The 16879-nt window shown below is 39.9% G+C and overlaps 1 protein-coding gene and 1 non-coding gene across 5 annotated transcripts in view; both read left to right on the plus strand.

Moving 5' to 3' along the window:
* The window catches only part of LOC132230615 (E3 SUMO-protein ligase RanBP2-like), a 96765-nt gene that overhangs the window by 39060 nt on the left and 40826 nt on the right, over positions 1-16879 (plus strand). For all 4 annotated transcript variants that reach the window (XM_059688336.1, XM_059688334.1, XM_059688335.1 and 1 more), the window contains 10 exons: positions 474-655; positions 741-916; positions 1092-1215; positions 2396-2557; positions 2826-2963; positions 3173-3319; positions 6909-7088; positions 7165-7248; positions 13312-13447; positions 16749-16843. In XM_059688336.1, the coding sequence (XP_059544319.1) occupies positions 474-655; positions 741-916; positions 1092-1215; positions 2396-2557; positions 2826-2963; positions 3173-3319; positions 6909-7088; positions 7165-7248; positions 13312-13447; positions 16749-16843 (1424 nt within the window). The remainder of the gene's footprint in view (positions 1-473; positions 656-740; positions 917-1091; positions 1216-2395; positions 2558-2825; positions 2964-3172; positions 3320-6908; positions 7089-7164; positions 7249-13311; positions 13448-16748; positions 16844-16879) is intronic.
* LOC132232094 (U6 spliceosomal RNA) lies at positions 3018-3119 on the plus strand. The gene has a single exon (XR_009452253.1). It is a non-coding gene; the product is annotated as a U6 spliceosomal RNA (small nuclear RNA).

Raw genomic sequence — 16879 nt, forward strand, 5'->3', positions numbered from 1 at the left:
TTAACAGATGGCGCGAGAAACACGAGAAAACTCCTGAGCGGTACGAAATGTGTTAAAAGAAAAAAAGAAAAAGCCCTGGCTGGTTTGGCTCAGTGGATAGAGTGTTGGCCTGCGGGCCAAAGGGTTCCGGGTTGGATTCCAGTCAAAGGCACGTACCTTGGTTGCAGGGCTCCTCCCTGGCCTGGGCCCTGGTCAGGGCTCGGTCAGGAGGCAACCAGTTGGTGTGTTTCTCTCACATTGATGTTTCTCTCTGCCTTTCCCTCTTTCTCTCACTCTCCCTAAAAATTAATGGGAAAATATCCTTAGATAAGGGTTAACAAAAACAAAAAGAACATAAAACTTTGCTTGTCATAGACTTTTCCCAGCTCTGATAGAGAAAATTAAGATATATTTAATGTGAATCAGTTGTTGGTAAAACTGATGTCATATAAGTTTTCAAAGCCATTTTCCCCCCTCTCCCCCCTTTATTTCAGGTGCCATCCGAGCACATAATGGTAGCCTTCAGCACCTTACCTGGCTTGGTTTACAGTGGAATTTGTTTCCTACTTTACCTGCAATTCGAAAATGGCTGAAACAGCTTTTTCATCATTTGCCTCAGGAAACCTCAAGACTTGAAACAAATGCACCCGAGTCAATATGTATTTTAGATCTTGAAGTAAGCAAAGATTTTAGCAAATTAAATATTTTGAGCTTTAAAAAATTTTTTTCTAACCTAAATTGTTTTTCTTTAAATAAAACAGGTATTTCTACTTGGGGTAATATATAACAGCCAGTTACAATTAAAGGAAAAATGTAGTTCTCACTGCAACTTCTATCAGCCACTATGCTTGCCATTTCCTGTGTGTAAACAACTTTATACAGAGAGACAAAAATCTTGGTGGGATGCAGTTTGTAATCTAATTCACAGAAAAGCAATGTAAGTAGTAAAACAAAAACATTCCTTTAACTTACTGCATGGGTTTATTATTTAAAGACCCATTTAATTTAAAAACTTATTCCCTAGGTATTTAATGTAGTGTGATGATTAACAAACACATGTGTTGAAATGCATGTTTATAAATCAACTTTATTAAATAAACATATTTTTTTAGCCCTGGAACCTCAGCAAAGTTGCGACTTCTAGTTCAGCGTGATATAAATGCTCTAAGGGGCCAGGAAAAACATGGCCTTCAACCTGCTCTTCTTATACATTGGGCCACATACCTTCAGAAAACGGTGAGTTTATTAAAATATAAATATTTTTAAAAACATATTTTTTTTTAAGTCATAAACTTTTTGTTGAAAGTCATTCAGTTCTAAAACAGATATGTTAGGAGAAATTTATTTTTTTAATCTTGCTACATAGTTGTTAATAAAGTTAATATATAAGCACTTTGAATGGTGGTCTGACATAATAAATGTTACATAAGTATTATCTGTTGTTATGACTACTTAATAATTAAGTTATAATTTGTCCAGCCGGAAATTTTTTTTACATTCAGTAGCACATGGCTTTGTAGGAAAGGGCATTTATAGATCTTTGTAAATAGTTTTGGTCTGTTCTGTGACAAGATGTTTAGCCCTTTGACTAAACTGACACACATAGTAGCAGATTTTGGCTATCAAAAGTGGCAATTTTATTTTTCTATTTTTTATTTTTTAAAATATATTTTATTGATATTTTACAGAGAGGATGGGAGAGGGAAAGAGAGTTAGAAACACTGATGAGAGAGAAACATCAATCAGCTGCCTCCTGCACACCTCCTACTGGGGATGTGCCTGCAACCAAGGTACATGCCCTTGACCAGAATCAAACCTGGGACCTTTTAGTCCGCAGGCTGACGCTTTATTCACTGAGCCAAACCGATTAGGGCAAAAGTGGCAATTTTAAAAAATGGATTGGGCTGCCTCATTAGGCTAGTGTCATTGGAAATGTTTAATAGTTGAGTCTAGCCATGCAGTTGAGTCTAGCCATGCAGTTGTGGCTAGTCAGGCAGTTGTGGCTTAATGGTTGAGTGTCAACCTATGAACCAAGAGGTCACGGTTGTATTCCCAGTAAAGGCACATGCCTGCCTTGCGTGCTTGATCTCCCAGGTGGGAGGCCTGAAGGAGTCAGCTGATCAATGATTCTCTCTTATCATTGATGTTTCTATCTCTATCTTTCCCTTCTCTGAAATCAATTAAAAAATATATATTAAAAGAAAAAAAGGGAAGTGCTTAACAATTGATTTTGGAATGACCACTGGTATTAGGTAGGTAGTTATTCTCCTATTGGAGAATTGAGGATATGACTTGAGATTCTGTTTTGCTTTGATTTGAAATTTAACCAGTTTCTCAGTCATTTATAAATGAACTTTTAGGTCTGATCATTTGTATTCCTTAGGTTGTGTGCTCCTAACTTTCTATTTTATTTTAGGGCAGCGATCTTAATTCTTTTTATGATCAGCGGGAATACATAGGCAGAAGTGTTCATTATTGGAAGAAGGTTTTGCCATTATTGAAGATGATCAAAAAGAGGATTAGTATTCCTGAACCTACTGACCCTCTGTTTAAACACTTTCATAGTGCAGACATCCAGGTAATGGAGGGTCCCTTGGTTAATTAACCGGGGATATGGATTTCCAGTATGTAAACAAATAAATGGAGGCATTAACTGCTTAAATTAATTGCCTGACTATTTAATGGTAGTCTTGCTTTCTAAAAGCACTAGTTGTTACAAATAAAATATGGCACAAAAGAATACTGAGTTATTAATCTCACTAGAACATACAAAATCTTTGGGAAATCATTTGGGTTTGATACTCTGGGTTGAGGCAATGTGACTAAAAATTACTAAATGTCTCTAGGCATCTGAAATTGGTGAATATGAAGAAGAAGCACACATAACATTTGCTATATTGGATGCAGTTAATGGAAATATAGAAGATGCTATGACTGCTTTTGAATCTATAAAAAATGTTGTTTCTTATTGGAATCTTGCATTGGTAAGTTAGAAGTACATGAATTAAAAGTTTTTGTTTTAAAAACCTAATTGATACTTGCTTTGGCAGCACATACATTAAAATTGGGATGATACAGAGAAGATTAGCACGGCCCACTGCAAAGGTGACATGCACATTTGTGAAGCGTCCCATATTTAAAAAAACAACAAATAGTAAAATCCAATTGTTTCATAAAAGCATTCTTTGTATAGATTTTTCACAGAAAAGCAGAAGACATTGAAAATGATGCCCATTCTCCTGAAGAACAAGAAGAATGCAAAAATTATCTGAGAAAGACCCGGGACTATCTAATGAAGATTTTAGATGACAGTGATTCAAATCTTTCAGTAGTTAAGAAAGTAAGTTGCAGGTTTTTTGTTCTTTCTTATTATTGACAATTGGTTGATAAGTATTTTTGCTTTGGTGTTATAATTTGGTCATTTCAAAAATGCTCAGTAATAACTCATAATGCACAGAAGGGGGGTATGTGTTTAAATATTTGAATAGCATTGCTTTGTCAGATTTGGAGTTTCTTTTTTAAAATGGAGAGTCTAGGTTTATACTGTTACAAAAATACTTGTTTGGGGAATTAGAAAAGTTTTCTAAGACAAGACTTTTTTTTAAGAATGTATTGCTATCTAAGACTAATTCTTAAGGATTGGACAATTAAAAAATTTTTGCTGAAATCAAAAGTGGAAAGCTGACAACTTCAGAGCATTTCTTCTCATCTTCATCTTTTTTCCAACTTTCAGCAGTTTGAGATTGTCATGATGATGTTAATGTCAGTTATATTCAACTTTACAAATATTTCATTGATTAATTTGTGTTGCTGTTCTCAGATTAAGATTTATGTTGTCTGGTGCATTCTCATATCTATATTTTTCTTCCCATTCAAAATCAATTAGTAAACATATTTTGCTCTCATTGAAAAATTTCCCAGACCTGCCTGGTTTCGCTCAGTGGATAGAGCATCAGTCTCTGGACTGAGGGTCTTGGGTTCGATTGCTGATCAAGGGCACATACCTGGGTTTCAGGCTCAATCCCCAGTAGGAGGTGTGCAGGAGGCAGCCGATCAATGATTTTCATCATTGATTTTCTTTTTAATTAAATCTTTATTGTTCAGATTATTACAGTTGTTCCTCTTTTTCCCCCCCCCATAGCTCCCCTCCACCTGGTTCCCACCCCACCCTCTGCCATTACCCCCCCCCCCCCCATCCGTAGGTGTACAATTTTATCCAGTCTCTTCCTGCATCCCCCACACCCCTTTCCCCTCAAGAATTGTCAGTCCACTCCCTTTCTATGCCCCTGATTCTATTATATTCACCAGTTTATTCTGTTCATCAGATTTTTTTATTCACTTGATTTTTAGATTCACTTGTTGATAGATATGTATTTGTTGTTCATAATTTTTATCTTTACCTTTTTCTTCTTCTTCCTCTTCTTAAAGGATACCTTTCAGCATTTCATATAATCCTAGTTTGGTAGTGATGAACTCCTTTAGCTTTTTCTTATCTGTGAAGCTCTTTATCTGACCTTCAATTCTGAATGATAGCTTTGCGGGGTAGAATAATCTTTGTTGTAGGTTCTTGCTATTCATCACTTTGAATATTTCTTGCCACTCCCTTCTGGCCTGCATAGTTTCTATTGAGAAATTAGCTGACAATTGTATAGGTACTCCTATGTAGGTAACTAACTGTTTTTCTCTTACTGCTTTTAAGATTCTCTGTCTTTTGCCCTTGCCATTTTAATTACGATGTGTCTTGGTGTGGTCCTCTTTGGATTCGTCTTGATTGGGGTTCTCTGCGCTTCCTGGACTTGTAAGTCTATTTCTTTCACCAGGTGTAGGGGAAGTTTTCTGTCATTATTTCTTCAAATAGATTTTCAATATCTTGCGCTCTCTCTTCTTCTGGCACCCCATAATTCTGATGTTGGTATGCTTGAAGTTGTCCCAGAGGCTCCTTACACTATCTTCATATTTTTGGATTCTTTTTTCTTTTTGCTTTTCTGGTTGGGTGTTTTTTGCTTCTTCGTATTTCAAATCTTTGACTTGATTCTTGCAATCCTCTAGTCTGCTGTTGGATTTCTGTATTTTTTATTTCAGTCAGTGTATGCTTAATTTCTAGTTGGTCCTTTTTCATATCCTCGAGGGTCTTATTTGATTTATCGAGGGTCTCACTAAATTTATTGGCGGTTTCTACAAAATTCTTGAAAAACCTTATATCCGTGGTTTTGAACTCTATATCCAGTAGTTTGCTTTCCTCCATTTCTGTCATTTGTGACCTGTTTCTTTGTCTCCGCATTTTGGCTGCTTCCCTGTGTTGATAGAGTGGCTTTCTGTGCTAGGTGTCCTATAGTGCCCAGTGGCTCAGCCTCCCCAGCTACTTGAGGTGGACATTCTTGGTGCACCCCTTTGTGGGCTGTGTGCACAGTCTTGTTGTAGTTAAGCCTTGATTGTTGTAGGTATCACTGGGAGGAATAGACCTCTAGGCCAATTGGCTGTGAGAATCAGCTGGTCTACAGTGGGAGAACTTCTGTGCTGGAGACACCCTTCTGGGGCAAGACTGCTTCAGTGGGGCTTTGGTGCTCACTGAGTCTGCCCCTTGAGTGTGTCCCTTATGGATCTGAGGAGTTGTAATTGGATGGTCCCACTCTGACCACTGGGTACACGGGCTCTTGGATCTCTAAGGAGGTGCTAATTTAGCCTGTGCCTGAGGCTACCCAGCAGGAGCTATGAAGAGATCTGCAGATTCCTCTTCCTTGTTTGAGGTTTGGAGGTGCCCAGATGAGGCCCAGCTGTGAAGCAGTGCAAGCTTCTGTGGAGGCTTGGGCCTTCTTTTGGATGTTCTTGGTCTCTCTGACCCAGCTGCAGTTTGTTAGGTAATTTTAGATTGCAAAGGGCCAGGCCATTCATATGCAAAAGCCTCTGCTCACAGCTTGGTGGGGCAGGGTCTCAGGGAATCAACAGGGCGGAGCAAACAGCTATGGATGATCCTCAGCCCTGCCTTAAGAGGCCCTGGTTCTCAGTGTCCCGTGGTAATCGCTGCAAGCACCTTTGAGAGAAAGCCGCACTCGAGTTACGCCCGCTGCCAGACAGTCCAGTTTCTCCCCATATGAGCCTGCGTCCCCAGAGACTCGCCCGGAACTGGAGTTCAGAGCAGTTGGGAGCTTGTGTCTCCCTCCTGATTAAAAAGCCCAGCCCTTTCCGCACGCGCCTGTGTACCTTTGCACTTTACTTTCGCACCTCCTCAGAGTCTCAGTGTGCTTTTCTCTTTCCTTCTAGTTGTAGAATTTCCACTCAGACAGCCTTCCTGTGGTCCTGGATGATGTCTGTTTTGTCTTTTAGTTGTATTTTTGAAGTGGTTGTGCAAGGCAGCAATTTTAAGTGTTTACTTATGCTGCCATCTTGGTTTCTCCCATCATTGATGTTTTTGTCTCTCTTTCCCTCTTCCTTCCTCTCTGAAATTAATAAAATATATTTTTAAAAAATTTCCCAATTTAACATTCTGCCATTATTATGACTAACAGAAAGAGTAGAAACAGCATGGTTAGGACGGCTCAGTGATTGAACATCAACCTATGAAGAAGGAAGTCATGGTTCAATACCCGGTCAGGGCACATGACCAAGTTGCAGCCTAGATCCCCAATAGGGATGTGCAGGAGGCAGCCATTCAGTGATTCTCTTTCATCATTGATGCTTCTGTCTCCCTCTACCTCTCTGAAAAAATAAAAATCTTAAAAAAAAAAAAAAGTAGAAGCAACGTAGATTTTAGAGTCAGATTTTAGGTTACATAGCAGTTTCATGTCTTTTATTAAAGTATAAAGTGCTTGCTAAACAAAAGTGAGAAAAAGTAAGTAAATTAGTAAAATAAAATACTGCATTTATTTAAGAATTTTTACTTTGATATTTTTGCAAACTAAGACAATTTGATTTACGTTTTTTATTTTTAGTTGCCTGTGCCCCTGGAGTCTGTAAAAGATATGCTTAATTCAGTCAAGCAGCAACTTGATGACTATAGTGAAGGAGGTCCTCTTTATAAAAATGGTTCTTTGCGTAATACAGATTCGGAAATGAAATATTCCACACCATCTCCTACCAAGTATTCTCTGTCACCAAGTAAAAGTTACAAGGTAAGTGGGAAAGAAGTGAATTATTCCATTTTGGAATATGTTTCTGTTCTAAATACTATTTTATTGTTATTTTTAGTATTCTCCCAAAGCACCACCTCAGTGGGCAGAAGATCAAAATTCTTTACTGAAAATGATCTGCCAAGAAGTAGAGGCCATTAAGGTAAATCACTTAATTTGTCTATCCTGTGCCTTCTTTATGCCAAGGTTCCTTCTTTATTCCCTCACTTCTTTCTGAAGGTGTTCAAAATGTGCCTTTGCTTGTTACTATAGAATCATACTGTGTTTTATATACCCCCATATTAACACCATATTTTTGAAGTTATCTATGTCTGTATCGTCCACCAGATGTGAATTTTTCAAAGGTACAATACACAGCATTGTTTCTGGCATAGAGGAGGTCACCAAGTGATTTAATTGAACTAGGGAAAATACCTTGGTCTATGAATTCATTTCTCAGTTGTTGTAATGTACCCCGCGAATCACAGAAGGACGCCTCAAGAAGTCGAATTAAAGAGTCACATTTATTGCAATCCGGGACTATGAGGGGCCATTCCCAAATCTCATAGCAATAAGATGGTGGCAAAACCAGACTTATATAGGCAAAAATTACAAAGGTATTGATTACATCCCAGGGTTTGGAATGTGGCACCTGGCTCCCAAAAAAGCAGATTACAGAAGCAGAATTAAGCGTGTTAATTACAGTTTCAGGTCTCGGGGTCACTGAATTGACAAATACATTATCTAGAGTCCTTGGGTAACCTGGGTTAAACTTAGGCATGTTATCTAAATTACAGTTTTGGGTCTCCGGATCAGTGAGTTGATAGAAACACATTATCTAGAGCCCTCGGGTCTCCCGACCACTGAGTTGTCAGGACAGTTTAGAGTAATTGTGCTGTCCTGGTCTCAGGACCACTGAGTCAGCTGGAACGCACCACCTGTGGCCACTAAAACAATTTAGGGTAATTGTGCTGTCCTGTTTCCAGGTACAGTAGAATGTGCTCTCTAAGACCAGTATGATAACAATCAATGGAATAGTCATTCAATTGATAAGGCATTCAATCGAATGAGATGACTTATACAATTTAGAAAATCAAAGTAACCTGTCCATTGTTAAACAAAGCAAATAGGTACCATACTTCACAGTCTTAACTCTAGTGTGTGTGTGTGTGTGTGTGTGTGTCAAATTTATAGCTGGGGCCCTAGCTGGTTTGGCTCAGTGGATAGAGCTTCAGCCTGTGGACTGAAAGGTCCCAGGTTTGATTCCCGGGTTTCATGGTCCATCCCCAGTAGAGGGCATGCAGGAGGCATTCGATCAGTGATTCTCTCTCATCATTGATGTTTCTATCTCTCCCTCTCCCTTCCTCTCTGACATCAATAAAAATATATTTAAAAAAAAAATTTATATCTGGGAATTGATAAGTGCTCTGAACTTCAGAAAATCTCTTTTATCTTTTTAATATTTTCATATCAATTCGACTTAATTATTTAAGGAAATAGTTATATGTATATGATCTTATTTGATCTCTATGAAAGTGACCTTAACTATCACAGTAGTGTGTGAGCATTAAAAATGCTGTTGGGAAGGGAACAAACTATTGAATTTGCACAAATATTTTTATGTCAATTTTGAATAATTGTGTCCTTTTATATTACATACACTCTTCACTTATAATATATTGGTAGTGACCAGTACATTTTTGTTTTTGATGCCACCAGTTTCTTATTTATGAATGTACCGCATCTAGACTAGTCACAGTAGATGGATGAGTTGGGGAATTTATTTAGCTGGAAATTCGAGAGATTTTTGACCCCAGTTGTTAGGCTTTTGGGGAATTTGTATTTGAAAATACCTCTAGAAGAAGGTAATAGACATGCTGACTCTGTCTCTGACTTCACTCATTATAACTGATCAGATACCTGGGCCCACACAACGAAACTTGATATTTTTTTCTAACGTGAACTTGTTGTTTGCTAACATGATGGTTGTTTTGCTTTTTTAACACGTTAAGTGCCATGTCAGTCACCGGAGACTGACACTCTATTTTCCTTCCGGACTGGTCAGTCACTGGTGCCGCCAGCATATCGGTGACATTGGATATCGTGGGCTAAGCGGAAAGGAAGACAAAACAGGCTTGGTGCTGAACGTGTTAAAGTAGTTTCTTGTTAAATTCCTGTTTTGTAAGGGACATTTTATAGGTTCTAGGGTTGGGGAAGGTGTTGCCCTTTAGTTGTCTGTAAAATGGCAAGAGGTCTGATAGCCACATGGATACCATTAGAAGGCCATACATCTGCCTTTTTGTCTAGGCAGCAGAGTGGTGTTATGAAAATATTTTTGGAGTAAGATCTGTTTTCAATCCTAGCTGTGTTATTTCCTATATCTTTCTTTCTCATTTTAAGATGTAAGTTACTAATATTATCTAACTGTGTAAGGATTAAATACTTAGGTAAAGTGTTTATAATATACTAGAGGCCTGGTGCACAAAAATTTGTGCACTCGCGGAGGGGGGGATGGGGGGGGCCCTCAGCCCAGCATGTGCCCTCTCGCAGTCTGGGACCCCTCGGGAGATAACGACCTGCTGGCTTAGGCTTGCTCCCAGGTGGCAGAGGGCAGGCCCAATCCCTAGGTGCAGTCGCTGGTTGGGCTCAGAGCAGGGCCGATTGGGGAGTTGGGGCGCCGCCCCCTGTCATGCACAGAGCAGGGCAGATCGGGAGGTTGCGATGCCACCCTCAGTCACGCTCAGGGTAGGGCCCATCAGGGGGTTGAGGAGCTCCCCCTTGTCACTCAGAGTAGGCCCGATAGGGGAGTTGGGGCACCGCCCCCTGTCACACACAGAGCAGGGCGGATCAGGGGTTGGGGCGCTGCCCTCTATCACCCATAGAGCAGGGCCAATCGGGGTTGAGGAGCTCCCCCCTGTCACTCAGAGTAGGGCCGACAGGGGAGTTGGGGCACCGCCCCCTGTCACACACAGAGCAGGGTGGATCACGGGGTTGGGGTGCCGCCCTCTATCACCCACAGAGCAGGGCCGATCAGGGGGTTGGGGCACCGCCACTGTCACACTCAGGGCAGGGCCGATGGGAAGGTTATGGCTCTACCCCATCACACACAGAGCAGGGCCCGTGGGGGGGTGGGGTTGGGGCACCACCCTCTATCACCCACAGAGCAGGGCCAATCAGGGGGTTGGGGCACCACCACTGTCACACTCACGGCAGGGCCGATGGGGAGGTTATGGCTCTACCCCGTCACACACAGAGCAGGGCCCGTGGGGTGGGGGGGTTGGGGCGCCGCACCCTGTCACACACACAGCCGCAGGATGATCAGGGGATTGGGGAGCTCCCCCCTATCAGGCACAGAGCAGGGCTGATCAGGGGGTTAGGGCGCCTTCCCCGTCACGAACAGAGCAGGGCGGATAGGGAGGTTGTTGCCCCGCCCCCTGTCACACACAGAGCTGCAGGGCGATCAGGGGGTTTGGGCGCTGCCCCCTGTCACGCTGATCCCGGTGCTGGGAGGCATATTACCCTTTTACTATATAGAATAGAGGCCTGGTGCACGGGTGGGGGCCGGCTGATTTGCCCTGAAGGGTGTCCTGGATCAGGGTGGGGGTCCCCACTGGGGTGCCTGGCTTGCCTGGGTGAGGGGATGATGGCTGTTTGCAGCTGGTCACACACCATTCAGGGTGGGGTTCCCCACTGGGGTGCCTGGCTTGCCTGGGTGAGGGGATGATGGCTGTTTGCAGCTGGTCACACACCCTTCAGGGTGGGGGTCCCCACTGGGGTGCCTGACCAGTCTGGGTGAGGGGCTGAGGGCTGTTTTCAGGCTGGCGGGTGACGGAAGCTCCCAACTGCTCCTTTTTTTCTTTTTCTTTTTTTATTCTGGGCCAGCTTTAGCTCTGAGGCTCCAGCTCTTTGGCCTCTGCTGCTGAAAGAAGGTATCTGGTTTGTTTTGGTTCTATAATCGAAACTCTGTATCAACTCCAGCTCTGAGATCCCGGCTTGCCGAAAGCAGCTTTTTGGGGTTTTGTTTAGCTTCTATATTTGTAACTATGTTTCAAACTGCAGGCTCAGAGGCCGGCAAGGCAGGTGGGGAACGTTGCAGTCCTCCGTCACTGAAGCAAGCAAGCCTCATGTTCAGTTTAAGTTGCCTGGCTGCCGGCCCCCATCTTGGCTGGCCGTTAATTTGCATATCACCCTTATTAGCCAATGGGAAGGGTAGCGGTTGTACGCCAATTACCATGTTTCTCTTTTATTAGATAGGATTTTCCTATATAATAAAAGGCTAATATGCAAATCGACCAAATGGCAGAACAACCAGTCACTATGATGTGCACTGACCACCAGGGGGCAGACGCTCAGTGCAGGAGCGCGCCCCCCCCCCCCCAGTCAGTGAGCTACCACAGGGGGAGCACTTCCTAACCAGTAGCAGGGCTCATGGCTGGCGATCACAGTGGTGGCGGCGGGAGCCTCTTCTGCCTCCTCTGTGGCAGCGCTAAGGATGCCTGACTGATGGCTTAGCCGTCAGTCAGACATCTCCCAAGTGCTCCCGGACTGTGAGAGGGCACAGGCCAGGCTGAGGGACACACCCGCCCCCGCCCCCCCAACCCCCCACCCCTGTTAACGAATTTCGTGCACTTGGCCTCTAGTTATATACATAATATAGGGTGGGGCAAAAGTAGATTTACAGTTGTGAGCATGTAAAACAGTTGATTCTTGTATTATTATTAATTATTGTATTATTTTCCATACACACAACTGTAAATGTATTTTTGCCTCACCCTGTGTATTCTGAGTAAATATAGTTTTTCCTTTTCTAGTGGAGCATTTGAGCATCACTTTGAAGGATAAGTAGTGTTTTGTTACATCAAATGTGTACAATTGGAAAGCTGGTATTGGGAGGTAATTTAGAATGCTGAAGTAGTCCACATGAACCGAAGGGTAAAACAGTATGGAAAGAAGATATGCTGGAAGGATATTTGGGATAATACTGCTGAGGACATGAATGTCAGAGATAGAAACTTAATTTGTAGCTTCTTGGCTAGAGCTGAACTTTAGAACGATTAATTTAGGCAAGTGTAGAATGGAAATGGAGATGAGGCCATTTAGGAGGTTAGTTGTTTAGGCTAGAGCTAACTCTAATCTAGAGTGAGTGAATTAGGTAATGGTACTAAGGAATGAAAGAATGGGAGCAAATGAATTGTTAATACATTAAGGATCATGTTCTTAATTATCAGAATTAAGAATCTGGTAATCAGCTTTTATTACAGTGGTTCTCAACCTTCTTAATGCCGTGACCCTTTAACACATTGTATGCGGGGAAACGTGTTTACACGTTCTACCAGTGTAGTAGAGCGCGGGACACGTATTAATACGTTTTTTATAGACTAGCGGTAGAATGCGGGTAACGTATAAATACGTAAACTAAAGTTATCGTAATTTTACTGAACGTTGCGATTTGCACAAAAAATTAGCAGAAATGGCCCGTGCCACCAGTTAACGCGCTATAAAAACTACCCGCAAACAATGTATTAATATAGTTCCTCATGTTGTGGTGACCCCCAACCATAAAATTATTTTCATTGCTACTTAACAACTGTAATTTTGCTACTGATATAAATAGTAATGTAAATATCTGCTATGCAGGATGTATTTTCATTGTTACAAGTTGAACATAATTAAAGCATAGTGATTAATCACAAAAACAATATGTAATTATATATGTGTTTTCTGATGGTCTTTGGCGACCGCTGTGAAAGGGTCGTTCGACCCCCAAAGGGGTCGCGACCCACAGGTTGAGAACCGCTGTCTTATTGGACTGTAGAGTCTCTTAAAGGGCATTTAAAATATTTGTTTGCTCCGTCACTGTTTCTGGCATTAATAGCCGTCAGTCAGACATCTCCCAAGTGCTCCCGGACTGTGAGAGGGCACAGGCCAGGCTGAGGGACACACCCGCCCCCGCCCCCCCAACCCCCCACCCCTGTTAACGAATTTCGTGCACTTGGCCTCTAGTTATATACATAATATAGGGTGGGGCAAAAGTAGATTTACAGTTGTGAGCATGTAAAACAGTTGATTCTTGTATTATTATTAATTATTGTATTATTTTCCATGCACACAACTGTAAATGTATTTTTGCCTCACCCTGTGTATTCTGAGTAAATATAGTTTTTTTGCTCCGTCACTGTTTCTGGCATTAATAGAATTGCTTAAAATTTTGTTCTTCTTCCAACAGAAAGAAATGCAGGAATTGAAACTAAATAGCAGTAACTTGGGGTCCCCTCATCGTTGGCCTACAGAATGTTATGGACCAGATTCAGTGCCTGATGGATATCAGGGATCACAGACTTTTCATGGGGCTCCATTAACAGGTGAGTTGGTATCTGGATGTGTTAGTAAATCACTGTGTCTTCTCCTTTAAATAGATCACTTGTGAAACCACCTTATGTACATGTATTTGTTTACATATATGTGTATGTGTCTGCTTATATGTTACTTAAGTTCTCTTTGGTTTTACTGAGATATTTACAACTCCAATCAGAAACAAAATAAGCTTTATCTGATACTGTGTATATAAAGGCTTAAAGAATATTCCTTTAATGCCCATGTCAGAGGAGCTGAGATTGAGGTAGAGGTATTCCTTATAATTGAAAAATGTTAATTGATATCATTATGCATTAAGATATGCCTAATTAAAAACTCAGGAATTATTTTGATGAGATAGCCAGAGGTATGACATTAATAGGAAATCTTGTTTTAAAATACTATGGTCATACATAAAAGGAAGGAGTTTGAGGTTAGACCATATTAGATTTTGAAGTTGTGTTGAATCACTTACCGACCTCTCAGAGCCAGTTTGTCTATTTAAAGCATGGAGATAATAATACCTGACTCACATGGTAATTGTGAGCATTTGTGTAAGTATGGGTATGTATTAGGTGCTTACTTACAGTAAACACTAATGAACAAAAGGGTATTAATAGTATCTTCTGTGGGTTGTCTCTGTGCAGAAGTGCTAATCACAGTAACCCAGAGTGGTAGGTACTATTACTAATCCTAATTTTATAGATGAGGAAATGGGTTTAGAAAAGTTAAGTAACTCATCCATTATTGTAGAAGGTAATTATTGGTAAAGAGTTGGGGTTTAAACTCCAGTGGTCTAACGTTAAAGCCATTTGCCAATATGCTACATTGCACTCAGGCACCCAGAAATGATGTCAAAAATAGATTGCTTTTACATGAGACAGATTCCTGAAATGGTAGTAGTACGTATTTTTTTTTTTAATTGGTTTTAACCCAGGAAAGATTTGGAATGCTTTAATCTAGTTTATATTAGTACATGTGTATGATAGTCTTTTGGGGGAATACTTAAGGTTGCCCCACTATCCTCTTTTGACAGTGTCTTCTAAATGCAGGTAAAATAAATAGCACACTTCTACTTACTAAATGTCATAAGTCATAGACAAATATATGAGATGTCAAGTTCAACATTGCTTACTTAAAAACCCTGTGTACTATATAGAGTCTTGTGCAGAGAGAATAAGTAAATTGTCTAGCCATTTCTAAGGCTTTTTGAGTGCTGTCTGAATTGATTATTTGGCATCTGTTGGATCACAATTTCCATTTCTTTTGTACAGGCATAAAAGGTTGTTAAACAAATGTAAATATAACATTCAAATTGTCTCAATTTATTCTTGCAATTACCCTATAAAATGTGTGAGAAAATGGGAGATCCCAAATGGCTAATTGACAAGGTCATAAAACAGCTTTGTGGCCCGAAAGCAGGGCTCAAATCTCTTGATTCCCATTCCTGTGTTTACAGATTTGTTTTTCTTAATGAAAGTAAAAATATACCAAGATGTATCTTGTCTTTTGAAAGTAAGATGATTTAAAAAATGATTAATAAACTTATAGGAAATATTAAGATGTATTGAACAATGTAAAGAAAATGAAAAGCTAACAATATCACAAAGATTTCTATTAACATCTTGGAGCATTTCCTTATGCTCTTTTCTCTTTGTAAACATAAAGAATTTTTAATGAGACCTTTACTATGTTATGATGTATGTAGATAAGTTAGCCTGTTTTTTAAATATTACTTTAAGTTCTGAGCACGTGGCTATTAAGTATTTTTTGAAAATACATTAATGAATGTACTATACCATCATGTAGAAGTACTGCAAATTTTATTCCCTTATTTTTGTTATTTCTACTTTTTGCTATTATAAATAATACTGTGGGCACATTTCCAGGATTGTAGCATCTTTTAAAAATGCTTCTGTGTTTGGAAATTGCCTTACAGAAAAGCTATGCATGTTTACACTCTTATCACTGACATCTACTAATGCCCTTCTCTTTGTATTCTTACCTAGTGTTAACTATTATCAGATTATAAAAACCTTAGCCAATTTTTAAGAACAAAAATACTGTCACTAGGCATGCTGAACACATTATAATCTTTTATATTTCCTGAGTTACCTTTTCACTTCGTGCTTTTTGTAATAGGTTTATAAGAACTCTTTAATAGTTGGTTGTTGTATGTGTATGTGTGTGGTGCTTTTTTTTTTTTTTTTTTACTATTTAAACAGTCACTAGTCATTGATAAGGTCACTAAATTTCATACTTTATTATTCTTGGCTCATGTTCATCAGCTTGTTCTATGCCTATTTTCTCCCCAGAATATTTCAAAATAATCATGTTCACCAGGCAGTTCCATTTGTTTTCCAAAATCAGTCTTGGGCTTCTCTGCAATTTTTTAGTCTGGCTAGCTTTTTTTAGGTCTTTTTCAGTGCTTGTCAGAATTAATAGTTTAGCATCTCTTGAGTCACAATTTCTATTTCTTCTTTCATGTAAAGGCCTAAATAATCTTTAAGTTGTATTGTTTTCTGGTAAAACTTTTATTAAACAGATCAAGCAAATGACTGTTGGTAGTTTTGCCATCAGTATGAATGTCTTCTAGTTGTTGATTTCCTGATAAAACTCACATAAAACAGATCAGATGGAGGAAATAATTTGGACATTGGAATGAGTGTCAGTCATGATGTGTCCTCCCCACCTTCACCCCAAGAAACATTTTGTGTTATTTATGAGATCCTTTTTCATAGATTATCAGGTGATTTTTGACCTGGACATTCTAAGCTTGAGTTTAGAAAATGCAACCTTGTCTTGTGCAGATTTTCTAGGCTCACTTCAAAAAATGGCCCTGGGGCCATCAGGTACATTTTGGTTCCTTAAACCAGCGGTTGACAACCTTTCGGACTTCACAGACCACCAGTTGGCGACCGCTGCCTTAAACCCTTCCTGTGACTAGTGTGTTCTCAGTATTTCTGTTGTTGGAACATGGCTATGTGCTCACATCATACCACTTTTTCTTGGAAAGTTGACCAGCTACTTCCTTCTTGCTTTTTTGATGTTTATTGTGAGGTGCTTATTCTTGTTGACTACTACCATGCTCTTAATTCTCATGTGTCATATTTAGCAGTTTTTCCTAGTTTGTCATTTGATCATTTGATAATCTTCTTTATGGTATATTTTGATATAGAGATTAAAAACACTTTGATGTAGTTTTAAATCTTTCTTTGATTTCTGTTGCTTTTGTATTTATAGTTCTTGCCTAGATGGTCTTAACTGTAGTATAGATTTTTTTTAACTGTTTTCTTTTATTTTTTTTAGTTGCAACTACTGGCACTTCAGTATATTATAGTCAGTCACCAGCATATAATTCCCAGTATCTTCTCAGACCAGCAGCTAATGTTACTCCCACAAAGGTAACAAATAATTTACACATTTATAAATATCTCCTT

This window comes from Myotis daubentonii, chromosome 3 (genome assembly GCF_963259705.1).
Source record: "Myotis daubentonii chromosome 3, mMyoDau2.1, whole genome shotgun sequence".
In the NCBI taxonomy this organism is placed as follows: Eukaryota; Metazoa; Chordata; class Mammalia; order Chiroptera; family Vespertilionidae; genus Myotis; species Myotis daubentonii.